This window comes from Arachis stenosperma, chromosome 6 (assembly GCF_014773155.1).
Source record: "Arachis stenosperma cultivar V10309 chromosome 6, arast.V10309.gnm1.PFL2, whole genome shotgun sequence".
NCBI classification, from domain to species: domain Eukaryota; kingdom Viridiplantae; phylum Streptophyta; class Magnoliopsida; order Fabales; family Fabaceae; genus Arachis; species Arachis stenosperma.
Genome location: NC_080382.1, coordinates 110573147 through 110599060, shown reverse-complemented (window position 1 = coordinate 110599060; position 25914 = coordinate 110573147). Strand labels below are relative to the sequence as shown.

Sequence of the window (25914 nt, the reverse complement as noted above, 5' to 3'; positions counted from 1 at the left end):
TTGATTCGGCGTCTTCAACCGAATTTAGTTATGATTTCCCTACTTCTTGTAATGAAAATAATGATGCAAGCTGGACTGCCGATTTAATAGTAGAGGCTCATTGTGTAGAAAATAAAAGTAATGATAATTTAATCAATGATCAAGTTTCTTCTGTTTCTGATGATTCTATTGATTTCACTTTTGATTGCATCTATGATTTAGAACCATTGGGTTTCGAAAAATACTCAATAAAAGATGATGATTATTATAAAGGGTTTGAATCTCAAGATCCCTTAAAGGAAATTAATCTGGGGACTCCTGACGATGTTCGAATTACATATATTTGTAAAGATCTAGTTGATCCTTTTCAAACTGAACTCTTTAATCTTTTACATGAGTTTAAAGATTGTTTTGTTTGGGATTATCATGAGATGCCTGGTCTCGATCATTCACTAGTGGAACATCGATTAGCATTGAAACCCCATGCTCGACCTGTGAAACAAACTCCAAGATATTTTGCTCCTAAAATTAATATAAAGATTAAAGAAGAGATAGAACGCTTGATCAAGGCAAAATTTATTCGAACTGCACATTATGTTGAATGAGTGTCGAATATTGTCCCTGTTATGAAGAAGAATGGGAAGTTACAGGTATGCATCGATTTTCGAGATTTGAATAATGCTACTCCAAAAGATGAATACTTTATGCCTATCACAGATATGTTAATCGATTTTGCAGCAGAAAATGAAATCCTTAGTTTTATGGACAGTTATTCTGGATCTAACCAAATTTTCATTGCAGAAGATGATGTGGCTAAAACTGCCTTTCGTTGTTCTGGGGCATTAGGTACATATGAGTGGGTAGTTATGCCTTTTGGTTTGAAAAATGCTGGGCAACATATCAGCGGGCAATGAATGCTATTTTTCACTAATTTATTGAGAAATTTATGGAAGTGTATATCGATGATTTTATGGTTAAATCGATTTCGGTAAGTCAGCACATTGATCATTTAAGGAGAGCATTCCTTACTGTGAGGAAGAAAGGGTTAAAAATGAATCCTTTGAAATGTGCTTTTGGTGTATCGGCTGGAAATTTTCTAGGTTTTGTTATTCATAAAAAAGAGATTGCCATCGACAAAAATAAAGCAAATGTGATATTGGCATTGTCTGCACCCAAATCGAAGAAAGAAGTACAATCCTTTTTGGGTAAGGTAAATTATCTTCGAAGATTCATTTCGAATCTTTCAAATCGAACTAGAGTGTTTTCACCTCTAGTGAAACTGAAGCATGATTCACGATTCGAATGGATAATGGAACATCAGTTGGCATTCGATTCGATTAAGCCTTATTTGTCTAAGGCCCTGATTATGGCGAATATTCGTCTATCTGAACCTTTAAAATTATATATTGTAGCATCTGAAAATACTATAGGGTGTATGTTAGCCAAAGATGATGAAAATGGGCATGAGCGGGCAGTTTATTACCTTAGTCGAGTTTTAACTGATATCGAAATGAGGTATTCTCCAATCGAGAAATTGTGTTTGTCTCTATATTATGCTTGTATGAAATTAAAGTGTTATGTGGTGGCTAAATCGGTGAAAGTTATAGCACAAACTGATCTTATTAAATATATGTTGAGTTTTCCTATGTTAAGGGGACATTTAGGAAAATGGATGTTGGCGTTAACAGAATTTGATTTACAGTATGTCCCGACAAAGACTGTCAAAGGACAGGTCATTGCAGATTTTCTTGTGGATAATTCGAAAGTCCTGGATGACCAGGGGGCAAATATAATCGATGTAGAAGTCAATTATTGAAAATTGTATTTTGATAGATTGAAACATAAAGATGGTGCAGGGGTTGGAATCCTTGTTGTTTCACCAGAAGGTATTCCATCAGAATTTTTGTTTGAATTAAAGTATCATTGTTCCAATAATGTGGCCGAATATGAGACTCTGATTTTGGGTCTTGAAATTTTAATCGACAAAGAAGCTTTAGAAGTTTAAATTTTAGGGGATTCACAGTTGGTTTTAAAGCAGTTATCGAAGGAGTTTAAGTGTAACAATGAGACGTTACAAAAATATTTAGTAACTGCTTGGGAATTATTAACGTCTTTTCAAAAATTTTCTTTGGTGCATATCCCTAGAATTCATAATGAAATTGCTAATGAGTTAGCCCAAATTGCTTCGAGGTATTGGATCAGTCCAGAAACTATTAGGAAATTATCTAGTATCCATCAAATTTTAGTGCCAGCAAATGAAAGAGAAGTTTTATGTATAGATGAATGGGAGGATTCTGACTGGAGAAAGCCTATTGCTCATTATTTAAAAAAATCCCAATATTGCAGTCGATAAAAAGATAAAATTACATGTAATAAATTTTGTCTTAATGGCTGATGAATTGTATAAAAAAGGGGTTAATAGGAGTTTATTAAGGTGTTTAGGCCGAGATGATCAGGGCATTACCTTGGGTGAAGTCCATAATGAAATATGTGGTACCCATCAGGCAGGGAAAAAGATGAAATGGGTGTTATATCGCAATCATGTGTAATGGTCATCTATGATAAAAGATTGTATTGATTATGCGAAAGCATGTCAAGAATGTCAGAAACACGGTTCAATACAACAGATCCCAGCGGCTGAATTGCATTCGATAATAAAGCCATGGCCATTTAAAGGTTGGGCTTTAGATTTGATTGGGTTGATTCACCCTCCTTCATCAAAACAACACAAGTTTATTTTAGTAGCAATTGATTATTTCACAAAATGGGTTGAAGCAGTTCCCCAAATAGAAGCTGGTCAAAGTGAAATAATAGATTTTGTCGAGGAACATATTATCCATCGATTTGAGATTCCTCAAACATTAAGTACTGATCAAGGAACTATGTTTACTAGCCAGCGAATTAAAAATTTTGCAGTCTCGATGAGTATTAATATGGTTACTTCAACTCCTTATTATGCACAGGCTAATGGGCAAGTAGAGGCAGCAAATAAAATCCTGATAAGTTTGATTAAAAAGCATATCGGAAATAAGCCTCGAACTTGGCATGAAACTTTGAGCCAAGTGTTATGGGCTTATCGAAATTCGCCAAGAGGATCGACGGGGACTTCACCTTATAAATTGGTGTATGGCCATGATGCAGTGTTACCGTTAGAAATTAATTTGAATACTTTAAGTGTAATTGAGACAAAATGATTTTCCAGTTGATGATTATTGGAATGCAATGTTTGATGAGTTAAATAAATTAGACTCAGAGCGAATCCTGGCACTCGATAATGTGATTCGACAAAAAGAAAGTATTGCTCGAAGTTATAATCGTCGAATCAAAGGAAAATCTTTTAGGATAGGTGAGTTAGTTTTAAAAGTCATCTTACCAATAGAAAAGAAATTGTGATTTCTGGGCAAATGGTCCCATGCTTGGGAAGGTCCTTTTCAAGTTATAGGGACGTATTCTGGAAATGCCTATCAGATTAAAGATATCGAGTAAGAAAAGGTGATTAACTCGATTAATAAAAAATACTTGAAAGATTTCTATTGTTGGCAAAAGTAGAAATTCAACATGCATAAGTCCAGAAAAGATGAAACCATTACAAAAAGTAAAACTTGAAATAAAAAGAAATTCAAGGTGCTATTAGTTTGGCTAAATAAGAACGTAGCTTTGCCTTTTTGCTGTCCAGAATTGAAAGTGCCTCAATTTGTTTGAATTTGTCAAATTGGACTTTCTCAAGTTGTTTTTCATATTCTTCCCGCTTGGTCTCAATTGAAACAAGTTCTTCAATGAGGTGTTGTTGTTCTTGTTGGGCAGCTGCCAGAGGTTTGGCTATAGTAGCTTAACTTTGGCGTACTTTGGCAAGCTTTTCATTAATTTGAGCCAATTTTGCTTTAAGTTTCGCTTCTTCTTTGTCATGAAAAGCTTGAACAGAAATAGCATGGAAGATTCTCAGATCAAATTCCTCACGGGAAGCTTGGATTGGTTGAACGGCTGCAAAACAACTTTCTATATTAGTTTTGATATTGGTTTCTTCAGTCTCAGTATTTTGGAGTTGAAATTGAGATGCGACGCTCTCATTGAGAAGTTGTTTGAATTATTGAATTGAGACAGAATTTGGTGTGTTAGCTGAGAGTTTAAAGGAAGAATTCAATAGATCAACCAGGAGTTGGTTAAGAATTGTGTCATTAACCCATGTGGTAGGTGGATGATCCAAGAGCTTTTTGAGCAATCGAAGCTGCTCTCGAGTGTCAGTGTTCAATTCGAATGAAGGCCTTGATGTAGCAGGTTTTGAAAGCATTGGCACTGGCACATGTACTGCATTTTCTTGGATAACTTGGTTTAAAACAGAGATCAAGTTGGCCAAAGTAGCACCTGTAGGAGTGGTGAAAGCACTCGATGTTTCAGGTCTTAGTCCAGGAGGAGTCTGAAAATCAACTCGGTGAGGAGGACTAGGCAGTTTTGGAGGGATTTCCAAGACTCTGGACTAAGACGAATCTGAATTTGTTGTCTCAACATTTCAAGAGAGAGAGTCGGAATCTGGAGCCACTTGGTTCTCCGCAGAAAGTGCAGCCTGGTTGTTGGGTGAAGTTGATTCAAGTATGAGAGTTTGAGTTGGAGAATGCTGTGGAGGGTCTTTTATCAAATCGACCACCGATGTTACATGAGAAGGTGGAAAAATAGTATCAAGTGGTTGAGTAGATCCTGTAGCTTGAATGGAATCATGGGACGAAGAATGCCCTTGATCATGATGCTGTTGCAGAATTGGCTGGTCAGGTATCACAGTAGACATAATTGAATGAGTAACAGTGAAAGGCTGGTATGAAAGGTACATAGTTATGAGTTAAAATTCATTTCAATTTGAATAAGACACATATAGAAATGTTAAGTGTTACCAGAGCAAGTTTTGGTTGCCGGATTAGTTGAGAATCAGGATCTAAATCGGCTGTATCTTTCGATTCGGAGAAGGCAAAGTGAATATCTTTATTGGTTGGTTCACTTTCATCAGAACTCTCACTTGATGATGGCAGCACTAACTAGTAAGAAGCTCAGAATTGAGTATGGTTAAGAAAATACAATTTGTAGAACATTCCAAGTTAAAAGAAAAAGTTGTGAGTAAAAATAGTTACCTTTCGAGAGGTTCTGGTAGGAGTCCTTTTACTTTTATCTGGTGGTGGTTGAGCGGTGTCAGCTTTCCTATTGTGAGTTTTTTGGGAAACTCTCGGCAATAAGGATTGTTCGAACAGCAGTTTGTTGAATTTCTTCTAAGGTACGAGTGTACATTGAATAGTAAGTAGGCCACCATTCGAAACCGGATTTGGTGATCTATGAGCTGCGATCGTAGATCAAGAAATTGAAACGATCCCTGCGTTGATTTTTTAAGACGCAAGTATTGAAATCTTCTTGAGTTGTTAAAGCAATGTGGCAGAATGGATCACCATTTCGAGGCCGTGGCGTTGGAATAGCTTGAGAAAACCACCCAGTTGTCTGGCTGTTAAATGAGGAGCGTATAGGTTATTTTGAACTTTTCTTTTTTGTGTAAAGGCAGCCCTATCGGAAATACTTGAATGACCAGCAGGTTTGCCTAACTTCGACTTGCAAGTTCACTCTCTTCATTGGTGTTAGGAAAGAGTAAACGATCAAGCCAGGCAGCGCCGCAATTGCGACGAAGAAAAGTAGTGAAATTGAGTTTATCATTGTCAAAATCTTTGCAGGAATGAAAAAGAGAGAAAACAGCCCATAATCTGTCTTTGTTTGATTGGGTATCCAGAAAATTGGGTTTGTAATTAGACAATCGAAAACCTTCAATGTGTTGCTTGTCAATACTGCTACCTCCAGGTTTTGTCATAAAATTTTCGCAGATGGCATTGAGCCATAATTGAAGAAGCCACAGAAGGCCTCCCGTACTGATTATTTTATTGTCTCGGAGGTCACAAACAAATTGACCAAGTTCTTCAAAAATGTGCCCTAGAAGAAGTTTGGCCAAGTTGAGAACTTTTCCTTCATGAAGAAGAGTTGCTAAGGGAAGGAAGAGCTTTGACATTTGTACGCTTCGAGAGCGGAACATGATTGCATTTAGCCAATAAAACAAGAAGGCTACATGTTCATTATCTGTGATGTTCGTGCCTTCAACATCCATGTTATGGGCAATGAAGTCACTGTAGGAGTTGGTTAAGACAACATTATTATGGCGCTTGGGTTGCATGTCAGGGGTACAATCTGGAGAATTTATTGGGAGCCTGTAATAGTAGCTATGTCAAAGAGAGACATTCCGATCATTCCGCAAGGAAGGTAGAAGTTGTTGGTTGTCCTGTTCCAGAAACAAGTCATGGCCCCAATCATCCAAGGGTATGTTGTAAGTGAGAAATGAGAGAGCCTTAATAGTTCATGTATTCCTAAAGCTCCCCAGTCAGCACTTTTTGTGGGTTCAAGGCGTTGGTACCAAGCTGTAAAATCGAATCCTCGATGATTGATTTTTGGATTATTCCTGAAGGATTTTTGATTGATGAAATGAGAGATGTTAAAAGCATGGTTTATCAGCAAATCTTTCCCTTCAGCGATTGGGAAGAAAGAAAGTTTTTTATTTGCTCTTTCAAGAGATTCAATTGGTCTGAGGAAACAGTGCATATCTGCACCGATTGTGAAGGGAATTAAGATTTTGGTATCATTAATTTGCAAATGGGGATCGTCAATGACTTCATCATTGACTTGATTGAGAATGCGAAGGGCTGGTGAAGATGGCGGTGCTACTGCAGAACCTTTACCCTTGTCTTGGGTGGCAGCATGAGAGGAGAAACCAGCCATTGTTGAATATAGAAAAAAGAGATTAAAGGTTGAGGATTTTGTGAGTAAGTTCTTGGTGTAAGGAAGATTCAGAGAATAATGAGTTTCGAAAGATTTAAACAAATGTGAGAATGATGGATTTAAAGTATTACTGTAGCCGTTACTGTGAGAGGAATACGAATAGAGGTAACTTCGTAAGGAAGATGAAGTGGTAGAGAGAAAAAGCGCAAGTTTCGGGAAACGTGTCGAGTGGGTCAGTATTAATGGGGAGTTTAAATAACAATTATTACTGATTTGAAAACTGACGTTTTCAGTTTTGGATTAAGTATTTTATCTTCCGATAATATTATCGAAGGCGAACACATTAATCCAAGGGGGCAATTTGTTGATCGAAAAATATTTTCAATAAAAGTAAATTGATTCGGAGTAAGTCAAAGACAATTTCTCGAGAAGATGTACGCGTAAGCGTGGGGTCGAAAGTGATTGGCGTATATTGGATTTCGATTCACTTATTAATCGATAGGCCTAGTCGAATAAGAGATTCAAAATACGTAATCGAGCAAGACATTCGATAGGCGGGTCGAATAGTTATGGTAGTGGAACAGTTAAAGCCTTTTGTCACACGAGGGAATTATGGGAAACGTCTATAATCAAGCGGCAGGAACGGTTACCAAGAGGGATTGCATTCAAAATTGTAATCTTGTAATTAATTGTAATTAATTGTCAGTTATGTAAGATAGATTATAAATACTAGGAAGCATTAGGGAATAAGGGTTGGAACTTTTACTCAGAAAAACACTCAAGCACACTCATATCCCAGCAAATTCCTGAGTCTGCAATCGAGTAACTTTTCTGTAGGGTTCCTTCCATCTTTTCATCCTTTCAATTTACTTTTCTATAAATTTAACATTTCAAGTAATTTTACTTTCCAAGTGTTCTTTAGTTTCATTGTTCAATTTATCCTTTTGTATTTTAATATTTTATGTTGAAGTCCTTTGATTCAATCGAAAGCATTTTATTGTTTTCTTTTAATTTCAATGTGAATTATTTTTTATTTGTGAACAATTTCCTTTTTGAAAATTCTATTTCTTTTTTATTTCTTCTTCAATTTACAGAATTTAATTTATCTTTATTCCCAAAATTTATCTAATGGAAGACACTTTGATGCACTTTTAGAAAAACTGGTACCTGCAAAGAAGAGTAAGTTTTGCTCCCAGACTATTAGAATCAAATCACCATCGATTTGCTAAAAATCAACAAAACAATTGTATTTCGTTTTGGATGCATATGATTTTATTGTTTGTTAGACTAAGTTACTGTTTCTTCTGTCTGGAACTACTTTTTAAAGGTTTTGTTATTCTTAATGGCAATGTTGAAGGAGATACATTACTGTCATTGGTTGTTGTTTCTCCCATTTTAGGTCGAATTTATACCGGACAATCTAAAAGAAAAAACTAATTTTCTGGATTTAATTTTTTCTAATATTTTTACCTATGCGATGCACAAACTAAATATCTTTTAAATTAAAATAATTTCTTATAAAATTTAAAAACAAATTTTTTTTTGTGATGAATGAATTTTTATAGTCATTATTTTTAAATAATAAAATAAAATTATATACTATAAAATGTAGTATCTAACCCAAAGTTTGAAATAATAGTCTAATATTTTATTTTGATGTCTTTAATAATACGATATTTGACGAGATAAGTCTCAAAGTGATTCCTGAAGTTGCATTCGAGTCTCATAGTAATCCCTAAAGTTAATAGTTACTCATATTCATCCCTGAAGTTGCACTCCGGGACTCAGATTCGTCCTTCCGACACATTCCGTCCACCTGGCACTACCGGAAAGCTGATGTGGACTCTTTCATGACACGCAGGCCAAGTAACACCTAGCTGACGTGGATTAGTAAACTTTTATGGTACAATTTGGTCCCTAAATCAAAATTAAAAATTTTAATCTCCAAATTTAATTTTTATTCTCTTCTCTATAGTAGTAACCCCTCTCTTTTCTTTTCTTCTCTTCTCTTCTCTATATGGATGTGAAAGAGACTACAAATTACAACTTTATTAAAAGTACGCATATGTTTTGTTAATTAAAAGTCACATACTATGTCTTTATATTTAACATTTTATGCACTCATTTAACTCTAGTTTAATTAAAATGTTTTACAAAATTCAATTTTATATTTTTATATGATTTTACAAAAATATATCTCTTGTATTTATGGAATTAAAAAATTACATCGGTATGACATCTCTATTAAAATGACGTGTCTAAAATTTTATTATAATTAAATAGGTATTTCAAATTAATTAAAGGTAATATTAGAGAAAAAATAGCAAAAATTTACCTAATTTAATATTTATTATAATTTTATTATAATTAAATAAGTATTTTAAATTAATTAAAGATAATATTAGAGAAACAAAAAAATAACAAAAATTTACCTAATTTAATATTTATTATTTTAGTCACTAATTAATAAAAAACTAATTAAGCAAAATAAATATAATTAACTAATTTAAGACACTAATTTGATCATATTAAAATATTAATCATACCATCTTTTTGTTTGTAAATGTCATGTTGATATTTTAACATTTTATATTAGCATTAGGGATGAGTTGAGATTCACAATTTATGAATTTAGAAATCAATTTAATCATTTTTAAAAGTCAACAATTTTTTATGAACCTTCACAATTTTAGAAACTAAACTTTGCATTATTTCTTTAATTATATATATCATATAACTTTTTTTTATGTTATAATCTCATAATCTTTCTTACAGAAAAAAGGGATAAAAGCGGTTAAACTTGTTCAAATAATAGTTGTTAAGAAGACTCTAGTTGTTGTTATTGTTATAAGATACTTCAACTAAAAATAAACAAAAAAAAATCTTGTGAATTTGGAATATGAATATTTATGCTTGTAAAGAAAAGAGGGGGTTACTGTAGAGAAGAGAATGATGATTAAATTTGGGAATTAAAATTTTTAATTTTGATTTAGGGACCAAATTGAACTATAAAAGTTTAATAATCCACGTCAGCTAGTCGTTACCTGACCAGCGTGACACGGAGGAGTCCAGATCAGCTTTTCGGTAGTGTTAGGTGGACGAAATGTACTGAAAGGACGAATCTGAGTCCCAAAATACACTTTCAGAGACGAATATGGGTAACTTTTAAGTTCAGGAACTATTATAAGATTCGAATACAACTTCAGAGACCACTTTGAAACTTATCTCAACATGTGACATCTCTTTACGAAATATTTTATTTGTATAATTAGATGAAATTGTAAAAGTTTTTATATAATTAAATTTCTAGATGAAAAAAAAATGGAACAATAAGAACTCACTTTCATGTTGAGGATGAGTCGGTAGAAAGGAATGTGAAACCGTGTCTCATATTAGATACACTTTTTATATTTTATGTTATCTTTTTATGTTAAAATTATTGTTGGTATTGTATCTAAAAATTGAGATTTTTTATTAAAATATTGTTTATTGTATTTTTTTTCTTTACAAAATCAAGTATTATTTTATTACAATGAGAAAATAAATCAAATACTTTGTATTTTTAGAATAAAGTAACTGCCCACATAAATTAAATATATTTTTAAAAAAATAATTAAGGCATTGTTTAAATTTGTTTCAACAACTTAAAAAAAAATAATTGACAAAAATATTAACTGAATTTGTTTTATCTTAACTAGTAGATGAGCATACAATATTAATACTCCACATTAGTTGTATAATAATTGCTCCAAACAAATTAGTAGTTAATAAATATTAACATAATAGTTCATGATATTTTATAATAAAATTAGATAAATTAGTTTCAAATAATATGAGATAAATTAATTTTTTGTCTTTTCAAATTTTTGGTAATTTAATTATTTTATCATCTTTTTTAGAAAAAGTACAAAATTTGTCACATTTTAAAAAGTATTATAATGCGATTTATCTTTTTATTTTATTAGATACTTTTATATATATATTTTAAAATATTAAGAATTAATTTATCATTTTTAGAAATTAATTAGTCCAAATAAATATTAAAGTATATTAAAAATAATATTTTTTATTTTTTAAATAAATAAAATATATATTTGAACTCAAGAATAAAATCCAGTCCAAAAAATTAAGTAACTCTTAAATCGAGTCATTTTTTATTCGGTGCAATAACAAGTTTTAATTGTGTGGTCTCATTTATACGGATCGGATTGATTTAGATATGGATCACCACAACCTATATGTAATTTGATTTAAGAAGTGAGTAATTCAATTTGAAAAACACATTAAATACATCCTCACGATTTCACCTCTACTATTTCAATTACTATTACTAAGGTGATAACAACTTTAAACGTGAAAATAACTTTTCATTCTATAAAAAATAATCACTCTTAATCATCTAAAATTATTTTCACAAAAAAAATTAAATCTAATCTACAACTCTATAAATACTGTTCGTTAGTCGGCTTCCGAACAGGTCGGGTGGACAGAAGATGCAAGATGGATAGGTGAGGATGTCTTAGTCTTGGTCGCACTGATTGTGGGTCTGCCGAGCTGGCGAGCACTTGTACTGGCGAACAGATGAGGGGGGGTGCCACCTGCAAAGACACTCCGACGCTCAAGTCAGCAATGTGCAGGCGGGCAGAATAATGGAGTGAGAGAATGTGACGTACCTCGGGGGAAGAGCCAATCTTCCCCTTATATACATGTCAGTAGTGGGCCCCTTACGTGACAGGCCCATATTCCCAAGGACGCTGTCCTGCAGCACGTGTGTGATCCGTACAGGACGCGTGTCCGGGTCGGTTGTAGGGCGCGTGCCCGGGTCGGGTGTTACAGGGGTCGGGTCGGCCCAAAGCTGGTTCTGGGCCGGGCCGTAACAGTGCCCCCACGCGCCAATGGTAGTCGTGGGAGCTACCAATGGCGTGTCGTCTAGCATCTCGTCTGGTCGGTCGCTCGTGGGGAGGACGTGCCCCCAAGGCGCGTCTCTTGGTTGCTCAAACAACCGTTTCATCGCCTCGTTTCCTGCGCCGAGCATTGAATGCTCATAATGGGGTGAAAAACCCCGTTTGAAAAGACCATTTTGCCCCCAGGCGTTTCGCGCTCTGGAGGCAGCTTTTAAACGAGCGGTTTTGGTATTTCTTCATTTTATGTACTTTTTCCGCACCCTCTATTCTCCCTTCCCCCTCCTTGCTACAAGGCTTTGCTGTGGTGCCTCCGTTCGGGTTTCTTGCATTTTACCAGATTCAACTCCATCTTCCTCTCATCAATTCAGGTAATTTTTCCTGATCATCCTCCCTTTTGTGCATTACTTCTGCATGCTTGTTATTTGGTTCTTTTGATGTTACTGCGTAGCCTTAGTTGCGAGTAGACGTGTTAGGGGGGAAGTACCATTCTAGGGTAGGCTTTTTCTCGTTCCTTTAGTCTTCTAATCTTGTTTGCCGTTAGTCGGGAAGTCGTGGGGGTGGTGTTTGTTTTCGGCCTGAGCGACCGATCTCTTAGACTAACTGGATGGTACCCCCATGTAGGTATGGCCCGCACGGTCTCCCGAGCATCCGTTAACCCTGCGGCTTACGACCAGTATGCTTGGGTCGTCTCAGATGTGAGGGATTCACCCAACCAAATGAGCGAAGAGGAGCTCACCGAGTTCCGACAAGCCGGGTATCTGTGTGGCGGGACTGACGAGGAGGCCAATTATGACGCCTTCGTCCCGGCTGCTCACGAGCGGTTGTATGAAATCAACTTCCAACCCCGCCAGGTCGCCGACTGGATTTGGTTCTACAAGGCCATGTTCACTCAAGTCGGAGTTCGCATTCCGTTTTCAGCCTTTCAAATGGCGCTCTTAAACCGAATTTCTGTGTCACCGTCGCAGTTGCATCCGAACAGTTGGGCTTCGATCCGCTGTTTCGAGATGGTTTGTGAATATCTCGACCTGCCGGTGTCCGTAGATGTCTTTCTCTTTTTCTTCACCCTCACAAACCCTACCAAGCAGGGGAAACACAGGAAAGGGTTCATGTCCTTCCGGGCTGCTCAGGGCCGGAAGATTTTCGGCTTGTTCGAAGATTCTTACCATGGGTTTAAGGACAAGTATTTTAAGGTCCGTCCGGCCAAAGGTCGCCACCCCTTTTGGTTGTCTCTGGAGGGGGTACGGCTCATCCCGACTTATTGGAGCTTCGGGGCAGGAGCCAATAGTTTTATTAAGGTAGTTTATAAAAACATGTCGGCAGAAGATCAGCAGATTGCCGAGGTGCTAAACGCGGTTTTTGGGAAGAACCCAGTAAATCCCCACCTCCTCATGGGTGATCGGGATTCCGGTCGTAATTATATTTGTGAGAAGCTCTTTACTTTACGCTTTATCTTTTTCCTTTCTTGTTGATATTATGTGACGACTAACCGACCTTACTTGTTTTCCCGCAGTGGATATGTCGGCGTCCGTGACGGGTCTTCCCGACTTGTTTCAAACTTTCCTTGGTGGTGGCGACGATGAGGAGAGTGACGAGCAACCCGCCTCAAAGGGACCTGATGCACCGGAGGACAAAGACGCACCGAGCAGAAGGCCGCAACCGATGGGATCGGGACCTCGGCTCAGGGCGCCTCGGTTGAAGGTGGCGAGGCGGCCCGTGTTTCTCCTATCCGTGAGGTTGTCGGGACTGGGGGTTCGATGCCCAATCCGGATGATGAGGAGGAGGTGGTGGAGGTCTCTAGCCTAAAGAGAAAGAGAAAGAAGACATCCACGGCGTCCTCTAGTCCTGAGGGTGTCCTTACCGTCATGGAAAGGAATTTCGATGCCAGCAACTTCATAGATACCCAACTCATTCCTGGCACTGAGGAGTACTTCCACGAGTCTTCCCTTGCCGGGCAGGCGAGGTGGATGTACCGAACTCTTCTGCGGGGCGCCGTGATAGCCCGGAAGGCCGAGTTTGAGCTATCCGGGATGGAGTCTCTCCGTCGGAAGTTGGACTCCGCTGGGAAGGCCAACAATGAATTGAAAAGTGAAGTGGAAACTCTTCGGGAGCGGTTGACTCAAACTTCGGAGAAGTTGGATGCCGCCGAGAAAAAAGCCACCACCGCCGAGCAGAAAGCTACTTCCGCCGAACAAAAGTTAACCGCTGCCGAGAAGAAACAGAAAGAGTCGGACGCGACGATTGAACGTCTAGTCGAGCGTGAGATGGCTCTGGAGAAACAGGTCGGCGAAGCGCAGAAGCGTACGGCCGAAGTCGAGAAAGAGAAGCAGGCCGCGGAGGCCGAGCTGGCAACGTGGAAGGCGAAGTATAAAGATGTCGTTAAGCAGGGCAAGGCCGCGATCTTGGGTACTGAGGAAGCCCTCAAAGCTCAAATTAAAGTTGTTGCTCCTGAGTTCGACACGTCGGCGATTGGTGTCCGCAAGGTTATTCTTGATGGCAAGGTTGTCGACGTCCCCAAGAAGTGAATTTCTTGTTTACAGCCTTTCGTGCAGCCGCTTTGTTATGACTTGTAAACTATCTTAGTCTTGGCCGTTTTTGGCTTGCGAACAATTTAGCCGTTTTATTTTGGCTTGTGATTAATGACCATTTTAGCCGTTTGCCCATGTTGTCGTGATAAGCTTTTTATTTGTCTGAGTGCGTTATCATTTCTAACCGTATTGGTTTATACTTCGTCGTTTACTCGCTTGCTCGTGTTATCGTTCCTATTAACCGTTTTTGGTTTGAAGTTGTTTAGACTGGCGGCCCGTGGCCTTTCGTGTAGTTGTTTGTTAAGACGTTGATTGACGACTTCCCGGGTGATCAGTCCCGGGTCGCACGTCGTTGTCAGTCACGATGGGACGGTTTATCTGAAAAACTTAGATAGAACATGGTGGAGAATTTGCACAAGTATATCTTATTCGGTATCCACATAAAAGACTTGAAAGTTACTATGAAGTTCAAATGGCAAATTAACTACTTAGCTAGATTAGCCGGCAGGTCGCTGCGTCCTCTAGGAGTAGAATCTTCTAAGGTTGTCCGCGTTCCATGTTCTCGGGACCTCCTTGCCATCGAGCCTTTCTAACTTAAAGGCCCCTTTTCCCATCACTTTCTTGATTCTGTATGGGCCTTCCCAGTTGGCCGCTAGCTTGCCTTCTCCTGGGGTCGGCAGGCCGATATCATTTCGCCTCAGGACAAGGTCGTTTGGTCCGAATTCCCTCTTGAGCACTTTGGTGTTGTAACGGAGCGCCACTCTTTGTTTTAGCGCCGTTTCTGTCAAGTGGGCCATTTCTCGGGCTTCTTTTATCAGGTCCTTTTCTACAGTTTCCTCTACTCCTTTCAAGAGCAATCGTGGGCTTGGTTCGCCGATTTCCACGGGTATTACTGCATCCACCCCGTACATCAGTCGGAATGGGGTTTCCTTGGTGGAGGATTGCTCGGTTGTTCGGTAAGACCAGAGGACCGATGCCAGCTCGTCGGCCCAAGCGCCCTTTTTGTTGTCCAACCTCTTCTTTAGCCCTGAAAGGATAACCTTGTTGGCGGACTCCACTTGTCCGTTCGTCCGAGGGTGTTCTACCGAAGAGAACCTTTGCCTTATACCTAGGCCGTTGAGAAATTCTGTGAACTTTTTGTCAGCAAATTGTGTGCCGTTGTCCGAGATGACGACCTCTGGTATCCCGAACCGTGTTATCACCTGCCTCCACATGAATTTTCTGCAATTGGCTGAGGATATGCTAGCCAATGGTTCGGCTTCTATCCATTTAGTATAGTAATCAATTGCCACTATGAGATATTTGACCTGCCCAGGGCCGACAGGGAAAGGCCCCAAGAGGTCGATTCCCCACTGAGCGAATGGCCGGGAAGTCGTCAGCAAGCTCAACTCGTTTGCCGGTGCCTTGGCAAAGTTGGCGTTCTGTTGGCACTTTACGCACTTTTTGACAAACTCTTTGGAATCCGCCATCATCGACGGCCAGTAGTACCCAGCTCGGATCAACTTCCTTGCTAGGGCTTTTCCTCCGATGTGGTGCCCACAGCAGCCCTCGTGGACTTCCCTAAGGACGTAGTCCGTTTGGTCGGGGTGTAGGCACTTCAGTAGGGGCTGGCTGAGCCCTTTTCTGAATAGCTGTCCTTGGATGACGGCGTATTTGGCCGCTTCCCTCCTTAATTTCACCGCATCCTTTTCGTCACCAGGGACTTGGCCGTGTTCTAAGTAGTTGGTGATGGGGTCTAGCCATGAAGAACTTAGGGTTGTTATGTGTAGTGCAATTGCAGGTTCCCTTGTCATGCCTTGGATGAGAGACCGGTTTCCCTCCCCTGGCTTAGTGCTGGCTAATTTTGATAGGAGGTCTGCTCGTGCGTTCCTTTCTCTGGGTACATGCTGGACCGTGACCTCGTCAAACTTTTGGCTCAAGCTTTTGACCTTTTCCAAGTACTTCTGCAACAAGGGGTCCTTGGCTTGATAGCTGCCGTTTACTTGGGAAGTGATGACTTGGGAGTCGCTGCATACTTCCAGCCTTTTTGCACCGACCTCTGTTGCTAGGGTCAAGCCTCCTATGAGGGCTTCGTATTCTGCTTGGTTGTTCGAGATGGGAAACTCGAATCTGACTGACTGCTCGTATACGACCCCGTTTGGACTTTCTAGGATGATCCCGGCTCCTCCGAAGGTCTGGTTGGAGGCTCCGTCTACATGGAGCTTCCACCGTGTACCCATGTCTTCGCCTGGGTCTCTTGTTACTTCAACCAAAAAATCTGCCATGGCCTGTGCCTTGATGGCTTGTCGGGGCTCGTACCGTATGTCATATTGAGAGAGCTCGATGGACCAAGTCATCATTCTTCCCGCCAGGTCGGGTTTTTGGAGAACTTGTCGGATCCCTTGGTCCGTTCTGACGACCACCTGGTGACTCTGGAAATACTGTTTTAACCTTCTCGAGGAAGTTAGGAGTGCTAAGGCTAGCTTTTCCAACTTGCTATATCTTAACTCTGCTCCTTGTAGGGCCCTGCTTATGAAGTAGACTGGTTGCTGGGTCCTCCCGTCCTCCCGCACTAGTACTGCGGCCAGGGCTTCGCTTGTTATAGCGAGGTACAGGTACAGTGGTTCTCCGTCCCTTGGCTTCCCGAGAACGGGAGGTGCCGCTAGGATTTCCTTGAAGTGTTGAAAGGCTTCTTCGCACGCGGGTGTCCATTCAAACGCCATCCCTTTCTTCATGAGGTTGAAGAATGGTAGGGCCTTTGTCGCCGAGGCCCCGAGAAACCGGGAAAGTGATGTTAATCGCCCTGCCAACCTCTGGATGTCCTTGACACAGCCCGGGCTCTTCATCTGAAGTATTGCCTGGCATTTCTCCGGGTTGGCTTCTACCCCTCTCTGAGTTATCATGAATCCCAGGAACTTGCCGGCTTCCATGGCGAAGGCGCACTTGAGGGGGTTCAGCCTCATACCATGTTGACGGAGGGACGCAAACACACTTGCCAGGTCGTTTAGGAGGTCGTCAGGTCGTGTTGTTTTTGCCAGGATGTCGTCCACGTAAACTTCGACCGTTTTCCCTATGAGGTCGTGGAATATCCTGTTCATCAGCCTTTGATATGTCGCCCCTGCATTTTTCAAGCCAAACGGCATTACCTTGTAGCAAAAAGTTCCTCCTGGCGTTATGAACGCCGTTTTGTCTTCGTCTGGTCGGTGCATCGGTATCTGATTGTAACCGGAGTAGGCGTCCATGAAACTCAGATATCGGTACCCTGCCGCGGCGTCGACGAGTGCATCTATGTTGGGGAGGGGGAAGCAATCTTTGGGGCATGCTTTGTTAAGGTCAGAGTAGTCCACGCACATTCTCCATCTGCCATTGTGTTTTTTCACCAATACCACATTTGAGAGCCACGTTGAGTAGTCCACTTCTCGTATGAAGCCTGCTTCTAGGAGGCCGGCCGTTTGCTTGGCTACCTCCTCTGCTCTTTCCGCCGACATCTTTCTCCTTCGTTGAGCCACTGGGCGTGCTTCCGGCTTGACGGCTAGGTGATGGGAGATGATTTGTGGATCTATGCCCGGCATGTCGGCTGGCGTCCATGCGAACAGGTCTTTGTTGGCCCTTATCATTTCAATCAAAGGCTCCTTCAACTCATGTGGGAGGTTCTTGTTGACGAATGTGAACTTTTCCCCTTCGTTACCGATGCTAAATTTCTCCAGGTCCCCTTCTGGTTCCGGCCTCGGCTTGTCCTCTACTCTGGCATCGAGGTCGGCTAGGAATACGCCAGATGCTTCCTTGGACTTCTTTCTGAGGGAAAGGCTGGCGTTGTCACAAGCGACCGCCGTCTCGAGGTCTCCTCTTATGGTCCCTATGGATCCATCATCGGTGACAAACTTCATAACTAGTAGCTTGGTGTTGATTATGGCTTCAAAATCATTGATTGTTTTTCTTCCCAAGATGATGTTGTAGGCTGTGGAGTCTCGGAGGATTACGAACTCGGCCATCGCCGACCTCTGACCCTGCACCTGTCCCACCGAGATTGGTAGGGAAATGACTCCGTCTGGTTTGATGAAGTGGTCGCCTAACCCGATGACCCCGTGCTGGTGTGTCGTCAGGTCGGCATCCTTCAGCCCTAGTGCGTCGAACACGTTGCGGAACATGATGTTTGAATCAGCTCCTGTGTCGACAAGGATCCGTTTGACGAGGCCGGTTCCCACTCTGGCCGTTATGACCATGGGAGGGTTTTCCGGGGCGTTGCTGAACCATTGGTCTTCTGGGCCAAAAGAAATGGACGGAGGTTTCTTGGTACTCTGCCCGGGTGGAGATGAGATCGCCAAAACCTTGGCGTCCTTTTTGTGTGCCGACCGGGATTTTGGTGCGGCGTTCTTTGCCGTTACCACGTTTATCACGGTGAGGCCATGGTTCCCGCCTTCGGGTTCCTGCCGTCGCCTGGTCGAGCGCGCCTTGGCTTCCTCATCTTGATCGCGATAACGCCTTCTCGGCTCCCTGATGAGATGGGAGAACGCGGCTAGCTTTCCTTCCCTTATCGCCTGTTCTAGTGCATCCTTCAGGTCGAAACAGTCCTGTGTTTGATGGCCATACCCCTTGTGGTAATCACAGTAAAGGTTCTTGTTTCCTCCTGTTCGGTCCTTAAGTGCTCGGGGCTTCGGGAGGATTCCCTTCTCCGCTATCTGTTGGTAGACCTCCACGATGGGGAGAGTGAGTGGGGTGTAATTGTTGAATTTCCCGACCCTGGGGAATGGTCGAGGTGCCCTGTTTGACGCCTCTTCCCTAGCTTTTTCCTTAGCTCTCTCTCCGTCGACGGGCTGCCGTGCTTGGCTGTAACCGGACTGCCGTTTGTTGGCAGCCACGACTCGGCTGACTTCCTCGTCGTTTATATACTCCTTGGCCACTGTTTGGATTTCATGCATCGTCCAAACTGGTTTCGTGGTGAGGTGTTTCCGGAAGTTCTCGTTGAGGAGGCCGTTCGTTAGGCAAAGACTGGCCACCGAGTCGGTTAAGCCGTCAATTTCCAAACATTCGTCGTTGAACCGATCCAAGTACTTCCTCGTCGATTCTCCTTGTCTCTGGGTTATCCCCAAAAGGTTGATGGGGTGCTTAGCCTTTGCTATTCGCGTTGTGAATTGAGCCAGGAAAGCGCGGCTGATGTCTGAGAAATTGTAGATAGAACCTTGGGGGAGGCCGTTAAACCATTTGATCGCTGGTCCTGCTAAGGTCACCGGGAAGGCGCGGCATCTCACTTCGTCGCCTACCCCCTCTAGATTCATTCTGGCCTCGAAGGCCGTCAGGTGTTCTAGAGGGTCTTGAGTTCCGTCGTACCTCATGTCCGTTGGCTTGTCGAAGTGTTTCGGCAGCCGGACCTCGAGGATAGATCGGTGGAACGGGGTGGCGCCCATTATCACAGGTTGTCGTGTTCTTCCGTCTTCGCGACCTCTTGTCGCTCGATGGGTCGGTCTGCCTCGGGAGTAGATGATCGTGTCATTTCGTCTCCTCATTATGGGTGACTCCTCCCGCGAACTCTCTGCTTCCGTCCGCGGGCGGCTTCGGTAAGAGTCTTCCTCCTCGCTTCCGGGAGACGGGGTATAGCTCGGATCGGTAGAGCGTCCGTCCCGCTCCCGGTCGGCAAGCTGCCGCTCCAGGTTCTGGACTCGGTGGCGCAGCTCTTGCATTATTATGGCGCTATCGCCGCCCGTTCCTCCGAATGGTCGTGTCCCCGTGCGTCGATGGGGGGACCTTCGCCGCCCCCTTGCGAGGCGACGGAGGCTGCCCCCTCCGCTCCGGCAGCCCGGCCTTGGTCGCCAAGACCCAGTACAACCTCCATTTAGAGTCCCCACAGACGGCGCCAATGTTCGTTAGTCGGCTTCCGAACAGGTCGGGTGGACAGAAGATGCAAGATGGATAGGTGAGGATGTCTTAGTCTTGGTCGCACTGATTGTGGGTCTGCCGAGCTGGCGAGCACTTGTACTGGCGAACAGACGAGGGGGGTGCCACCTGCAAAGACACTCCGACGCTCAAGTCAGCAATGTGCAGGCGGGCAGAATAATGGAGTGAGAGAATGTGACGTACCTCGGGGGAAGAGCCAATCTTCCCCTTATATACATGTCAGTAGTGGGCCCCTTACGTGACAGGCCCATATTCCCAAGGACGCTGTCCTGCAGCACGTGTGTGATCCGTACAGGACGCGTGTCCGGGTCGGTTGTAGGGCGCGTGCCCGGGTCGGGTGTTACAGGGGTCGGGTCGGCCCAAAGCTGGTTCTGGGCCGGGCCGTAACAAATACCCTAATATTCAAGTATTTTTTGTTCAATCCAAATTCATTTCAATCCGTTAAAATTCTTATTGACTTAGGTCTCACTTCTCATTTTACTTTTATTTTTCTCTTCTTTATCACTTTGATTGTATTCTTTAATTTTAAAATTTTAGAAAGTTAAATTTTTTTTATTTTTATTTCAATTATTACAACTTCTTTTATTATTCATTCTTTCTCTATTTCACTTTTTTTTTTAATTTGTGAATTCAAACGTTTGATAATTGATCACCTTAATAAAAAAATTAAAAACTCAATCAAATAATTAGATAGCTGAGTAAATATTGACAATGCAGTGATGCACTCTCTTATATTAGTTGTGCTATTTTTGAAGAACAACGGTCCACCGTATAAAATTTAATAATTAGAAATAGAAATAAATAAAAATAGAGCAACGATCAAATTTACATTTGTTGTCATATGAGCATATATTTTTCTGTATGTGAAACGTGAACTTTATAGTATTATAAATGTGGAATATAAAGAAAATAGCTTTATAAATGTATCATTAAGCAATTTTCAAAAATAAAGAAATTAAAATTTATATTTATAAGTATTTCTTAAACGATCTTGATATGTATTTTATTATAATAAAAATGCTATATGTACACTAAATTTAACTACAAAAATCAGCTATTATGTATTTATATTTAAATACATGTATTGTTTAACTATTTTATAATGTGTATTTTGTATTCTAACATATAATATTATGTTAGTCGCTAATTTTTATGACTAATTTTAATGTATATCAAACATAAATGTTATTCTTATAACAGTGGCAAAAATATCAAATTATTAAAAAATAAAAAATATTTATAATACCGTTTGAATCGATTTACAAGATAATGTAAAATTGATATAATTATTACAATTTGAATTATATATATCTATTTGATTTTGTTTTCTAATATAATCCAATTGATTAAAACGATTACAATTTATATTGTATGGATTTAAATTTATTTTGTAATCTAATCTAATTTAAACTATTATAATTTGGATTGAAGAAATATAACCATTTGAAAGATTTAAATTACAAAATAAAAAATTTAAAATTGAATAAGATATAATTTAAATTACAAAGATCTTAATATTCAAAACTTCAATTCATTTATTGTCTATTAAAATTCGAAGTTATTGAGTAAAAATATAAATAATTAAAAAATAAATAAATATAAAAAGTTAATTTATTTATTTAAAAAAAATTTCACTTGTATGCACACCTAAATTTTTCGTCAACTAACTTAAAGATGTCAAAAGTTTTAACTCATTCTAATTCCAAGGGCTTAATTTAATTTGACATGCTAATTGCTAAACACTTGAATTACAACTCTTTTTTTAAGTTATGATCAATGTTCAACAAAAAGACCCCAAATGTCCTTAGTTTAACCCAAAAAATTTTTTTTTTTAAAATTTTGTATAATATCTATACAAAGAAAATCTTACTAAAATGATTCATATATATATATATTAAAAATAGTTTAATTTATTATTCTCTTTTTTACGAACATGTCAGCTATTGACTAAAATTTGTTGCGCGTTGAAAAATTTGAATAATGGAAAACAATTTGATAGTTTAACTATCATTTTTAAATATATTATATAATTATGCCGTGCAATTTGAAAAAAAATTTTAGAAAATGATGGAATAAATATGTGACATAAGCTTTATAGTAATTTATTTTTTATTATTGAATTAAGTAAAGTTTCTATATATATATATATATATATATATATATATATATATATATATATATATATATATATATATATAAAATAGTCTAACTATTGACTAAAATCTGTTGCGCATTGAAAAACGTGAATGATGGAGAATAATTTGACATTTTGACTATCATTTTAAAATATATTATATAATTATATATTATCAGATTGTGATACGTGTAGTTTGAAAAAGAATTTTAGAAGATAATGGGGGCAAATATGTGACATAAGTTTTGTAACATTTTGAATATCATTTTTAAATATATTATATAATTATATATTCTCTGATTCTTATGCGTGCAGTTTAAAAAAGAATTTTAGAAGATAATGGAACAAGTATGTGACATAAACTTTGTAGCAATTTATTTTTTATTATTGAATTAAGTAAAGTTTCTTTCTTTATATATATATATATATATATATATATTAAAAATAGTCTAATTTATTATTCTCTTTTTTAAAGTTATTGATTAAAATTCGTTTCACATTGAAAAATTTGAATGATAGAGAACAATTTGACATTTTGACTATCATTTTAAAATATATTATATAATTATATATTATCTGATACGTGTAGTTTGAAGATAAATTTTGAGAGATGATAAGGCAAACATGTGACATAAGTTTCGTAATATTTTGACTATTATTTTTAAATATATTATATAATTATATATTATCTGATTTTGATGCTGTGTAGTTTGAAAAAAGATTTTGAAAGATGATGGAGTAAGTATGTAAGATAAACTTTGTAATAATTTATTTTTTATTATTGAATTAAGTAAAAAAAAAAAAATTTTTTTTTTGGCCTCTGAGCCTAAATCTCTTTTTAAAGATATCAATAATTTTGTGACACCAACGAATGAGAGGTGAGAATGAAGTTAAGTCTTTTGTCAATAATCCTTAATTTTATTGATAAATTTTTGGATAAGTTTCATTTAAATCAGTTGTAGTACAAAGCGAACCATGCTTCTGAAAAAATATAGACACCAGTAAAACAGAGAATAACAAAGACTAAGACAAACACTTTGATATTTTCTCTTAAAAGTTATTTATATTCTTTTCTCAAATTTATGTAGTTTTTACTTTATAAATTAGGGCTTAGAATTTTAATTTGGTAAATAAGATGAGAAGAAGAATAAGAGTATTTTAAGAGAAAAAAAATTGAATGGCATTATTATTACTATTTGATATTTATGAGAGTTTATTATCATATAGGATTAAAATTAATAGAGTCTTTCACCAAATTAATTAATTAAAAATATTAAACAAAGATAAACATTGAAGGTTATAATTTAGTTTAAATTATTGATAGTCAATTTGTCGGCGTTTTAATTTTTTATGATAAAAAATGATTATTTATTATTTACAAAAATAACTGATTATGTATTACCACATTAATAGAAGTAATTAATTTTTTAATTTATTACTTAAAAAGCCGGTCATTTAAAATGTATAATTTAATTAGATTTTTATGTAAAAGTATATATGTACATTAAAGTATATAAAAATTAAACTAATGTTCTTTATATTAAAATTTGAAATAAAAAAAATAATTTTGAATACATAAATATTTAAAAAATAATAAAATTTGTCTAAATTAATTTAAATTTATTTTATTTTTTATATTTATTAATTATGTCTAAAATAAATACATAATATTAAATATAATAAATATATAATTTTAAATTATATATATATATATATTTATAAATATTAAATTAAATATAATAACTTTCAATTATTTACTGATTTGAATAATTATAACAAACACGGCAAGTCTCTAAACATTCTTTATAACGAGATAAATTTATGTCTCCATTTTATTATCTTCTTTTTTCTGAATGGATGTGATTTCAAATAATAGTATACTAATCTGAGTATCTGACTAACCATCTTTCTATGTTTTCAAATGGGTTACATATAAGTTTTTACAAAAAAATAAATGTCCATAGCCTATTATTTTATTTAGGGTAATATTCCAAATTAATTTTCAAAAAAATTTTAGTCAGGTAATTTATTTTCAATAAATTTTAGTCACTAAATCAGTTTCTAAACTTTTATTTTATTAGATAAATTTTGATTAAAAATTAGATAAATTAATCTCTATATCATAGTTTAATAAAAGATATAACCGTCTTTAAAAATTTATAAAATTCTCAAATCAAACCTTTTATATAAAAAACGATGGAGTTGAATTTGTTTAACCAAATAAAAATTTAAAAGCTAATTTAATGATTAAAATTTGTTAAAAATTAAATATTCGACTAAAAATTTTTTAAAAATTAATTTAAAGTATTACTCTTTTATTTGCTCGTTTACTTTTTTGGAAGCTCATTAACCGTAATCTCCTAACACCGAAATCAATTTTATCATAATAATTTTTGAAGGTTTCTTTATTTTATTAAAAAAATTAATTCTTTAGTTTATTTACAAACCACAAAATCTTTAGAAAGTTTTATTTTAGTTTAAAACACACGGCTAATAATATATTTTCATATAACCACTAATTTAGCCTTTAAATGTTACTAATCTTGGATAATAATATAAACAGGTGATTATAAATTAAATATTTAAAGTAGTACCTGAGTTATGCAGCTTCCAAGTTCGATATCTTCAAAGAACTGATGGAATGTCAACGCAGCAACGAGGGGTCTTATTGTTTCTGAACTCATTGATACTCCCAAGGTGATTCCTATTACGATAGAATGGACAACGATCCCCAACTCCAACACCTATAGTCAAATTCTTTCAAAATAATTATTATTATAAATCAAAAATTTCAAAATCAATTAGAGTAGTTTGGCAATTCTATTGCTAGTCAATAAAATCAAAGAATATAAAACTGCACATATATAGTTTACCTGAGTTGTTCTTAAAAATACTGCACATATACAGTTACCTGTGATATGACGCGATGAGGAAGTAGCTCTGAAGACTTACTGGGAACAAAGCCATGTGCATGAGCATGTGTTTCGTGGAGGTGAAGATCTTTTTCTGTATCTGTGAAAGTCTCTACTTGTGCCTCTTGGAAGTGCGATTTTTGAAAATAAGCAGTGGCATAAGCATCAACCATAAGGGTTCCTATACTAGTGCACATGGCCACAAATCCAGTGAAAGGAAAATCTCCCCAAGGATGATCGTGCAAACAAGGTGAAGTTAGATTCTCGAACGCATCCGGCAACACATGAATAAATCCGGTGGCCAATATGACACCTGCCGCAAAGGCCTTAATTAAGAGGAAGATGTCTTTTTCTGGACTTATAGCAGGTATGAGTTTGCCGAGAAATGGAATACAAACACCAATTGTACTGGCAATTAGAATGGATATAATAGCTGCTATCTTTAACTTCAGCGACTTGCCTTTGTCTCGGACTTCTTTTGATTCATCACAGGTGCACTCAGAAACAACTACACTTGGGACAACAAGCAAAATAAGAATGCTATAGATCAAGAGTACTTGGGTATTTTGATTCATCTCATTCATAGTGAAAGTGTATTGAAATCAGAGTGTAAGTAAGAAACTGAACAAAAATAAATTTATATTTATAAGAGACCAATAATATCATTATCCCAAAATAATTTTATAATTGAAAAATATTTGTCGACATAATAATTTACAGATCTTAAAAGATTACTATAATTTGATCAATATAATATTTTTTAAGTGTATTCACCTAATTAAAGATCAACTTTTTTA

General features: G+C 37.8%; 1 protein-coding gene across 1 annotated transcript in view; it reads right to left on the bottom strand.

The window, feature by feature from the left end:
- The window catches only part of LOC130934401 (zinc transporter 5-like), a 37736-nt gene extending 12035 nt beyond the window's left edge, over positions 1–25701 (bottom strand). The window contains exons 1-2 of the mRNA XM_057863977.1: positions 25117–25701; positions 24800–24949 (exon numbers count right to left, since the gene is read on the bottom strand). Of these exons, the coding sequence (XP_057719960.1) occupies positions 24800–24949; positions 25117–25701 (735 nt within the window). The remainder of the gene's footprint in view (positions 1–24799; positions 24950–25116) is intronic.
- Between the last annotated feature and the right edge of the window lie 213 nt (positions 25702–25914).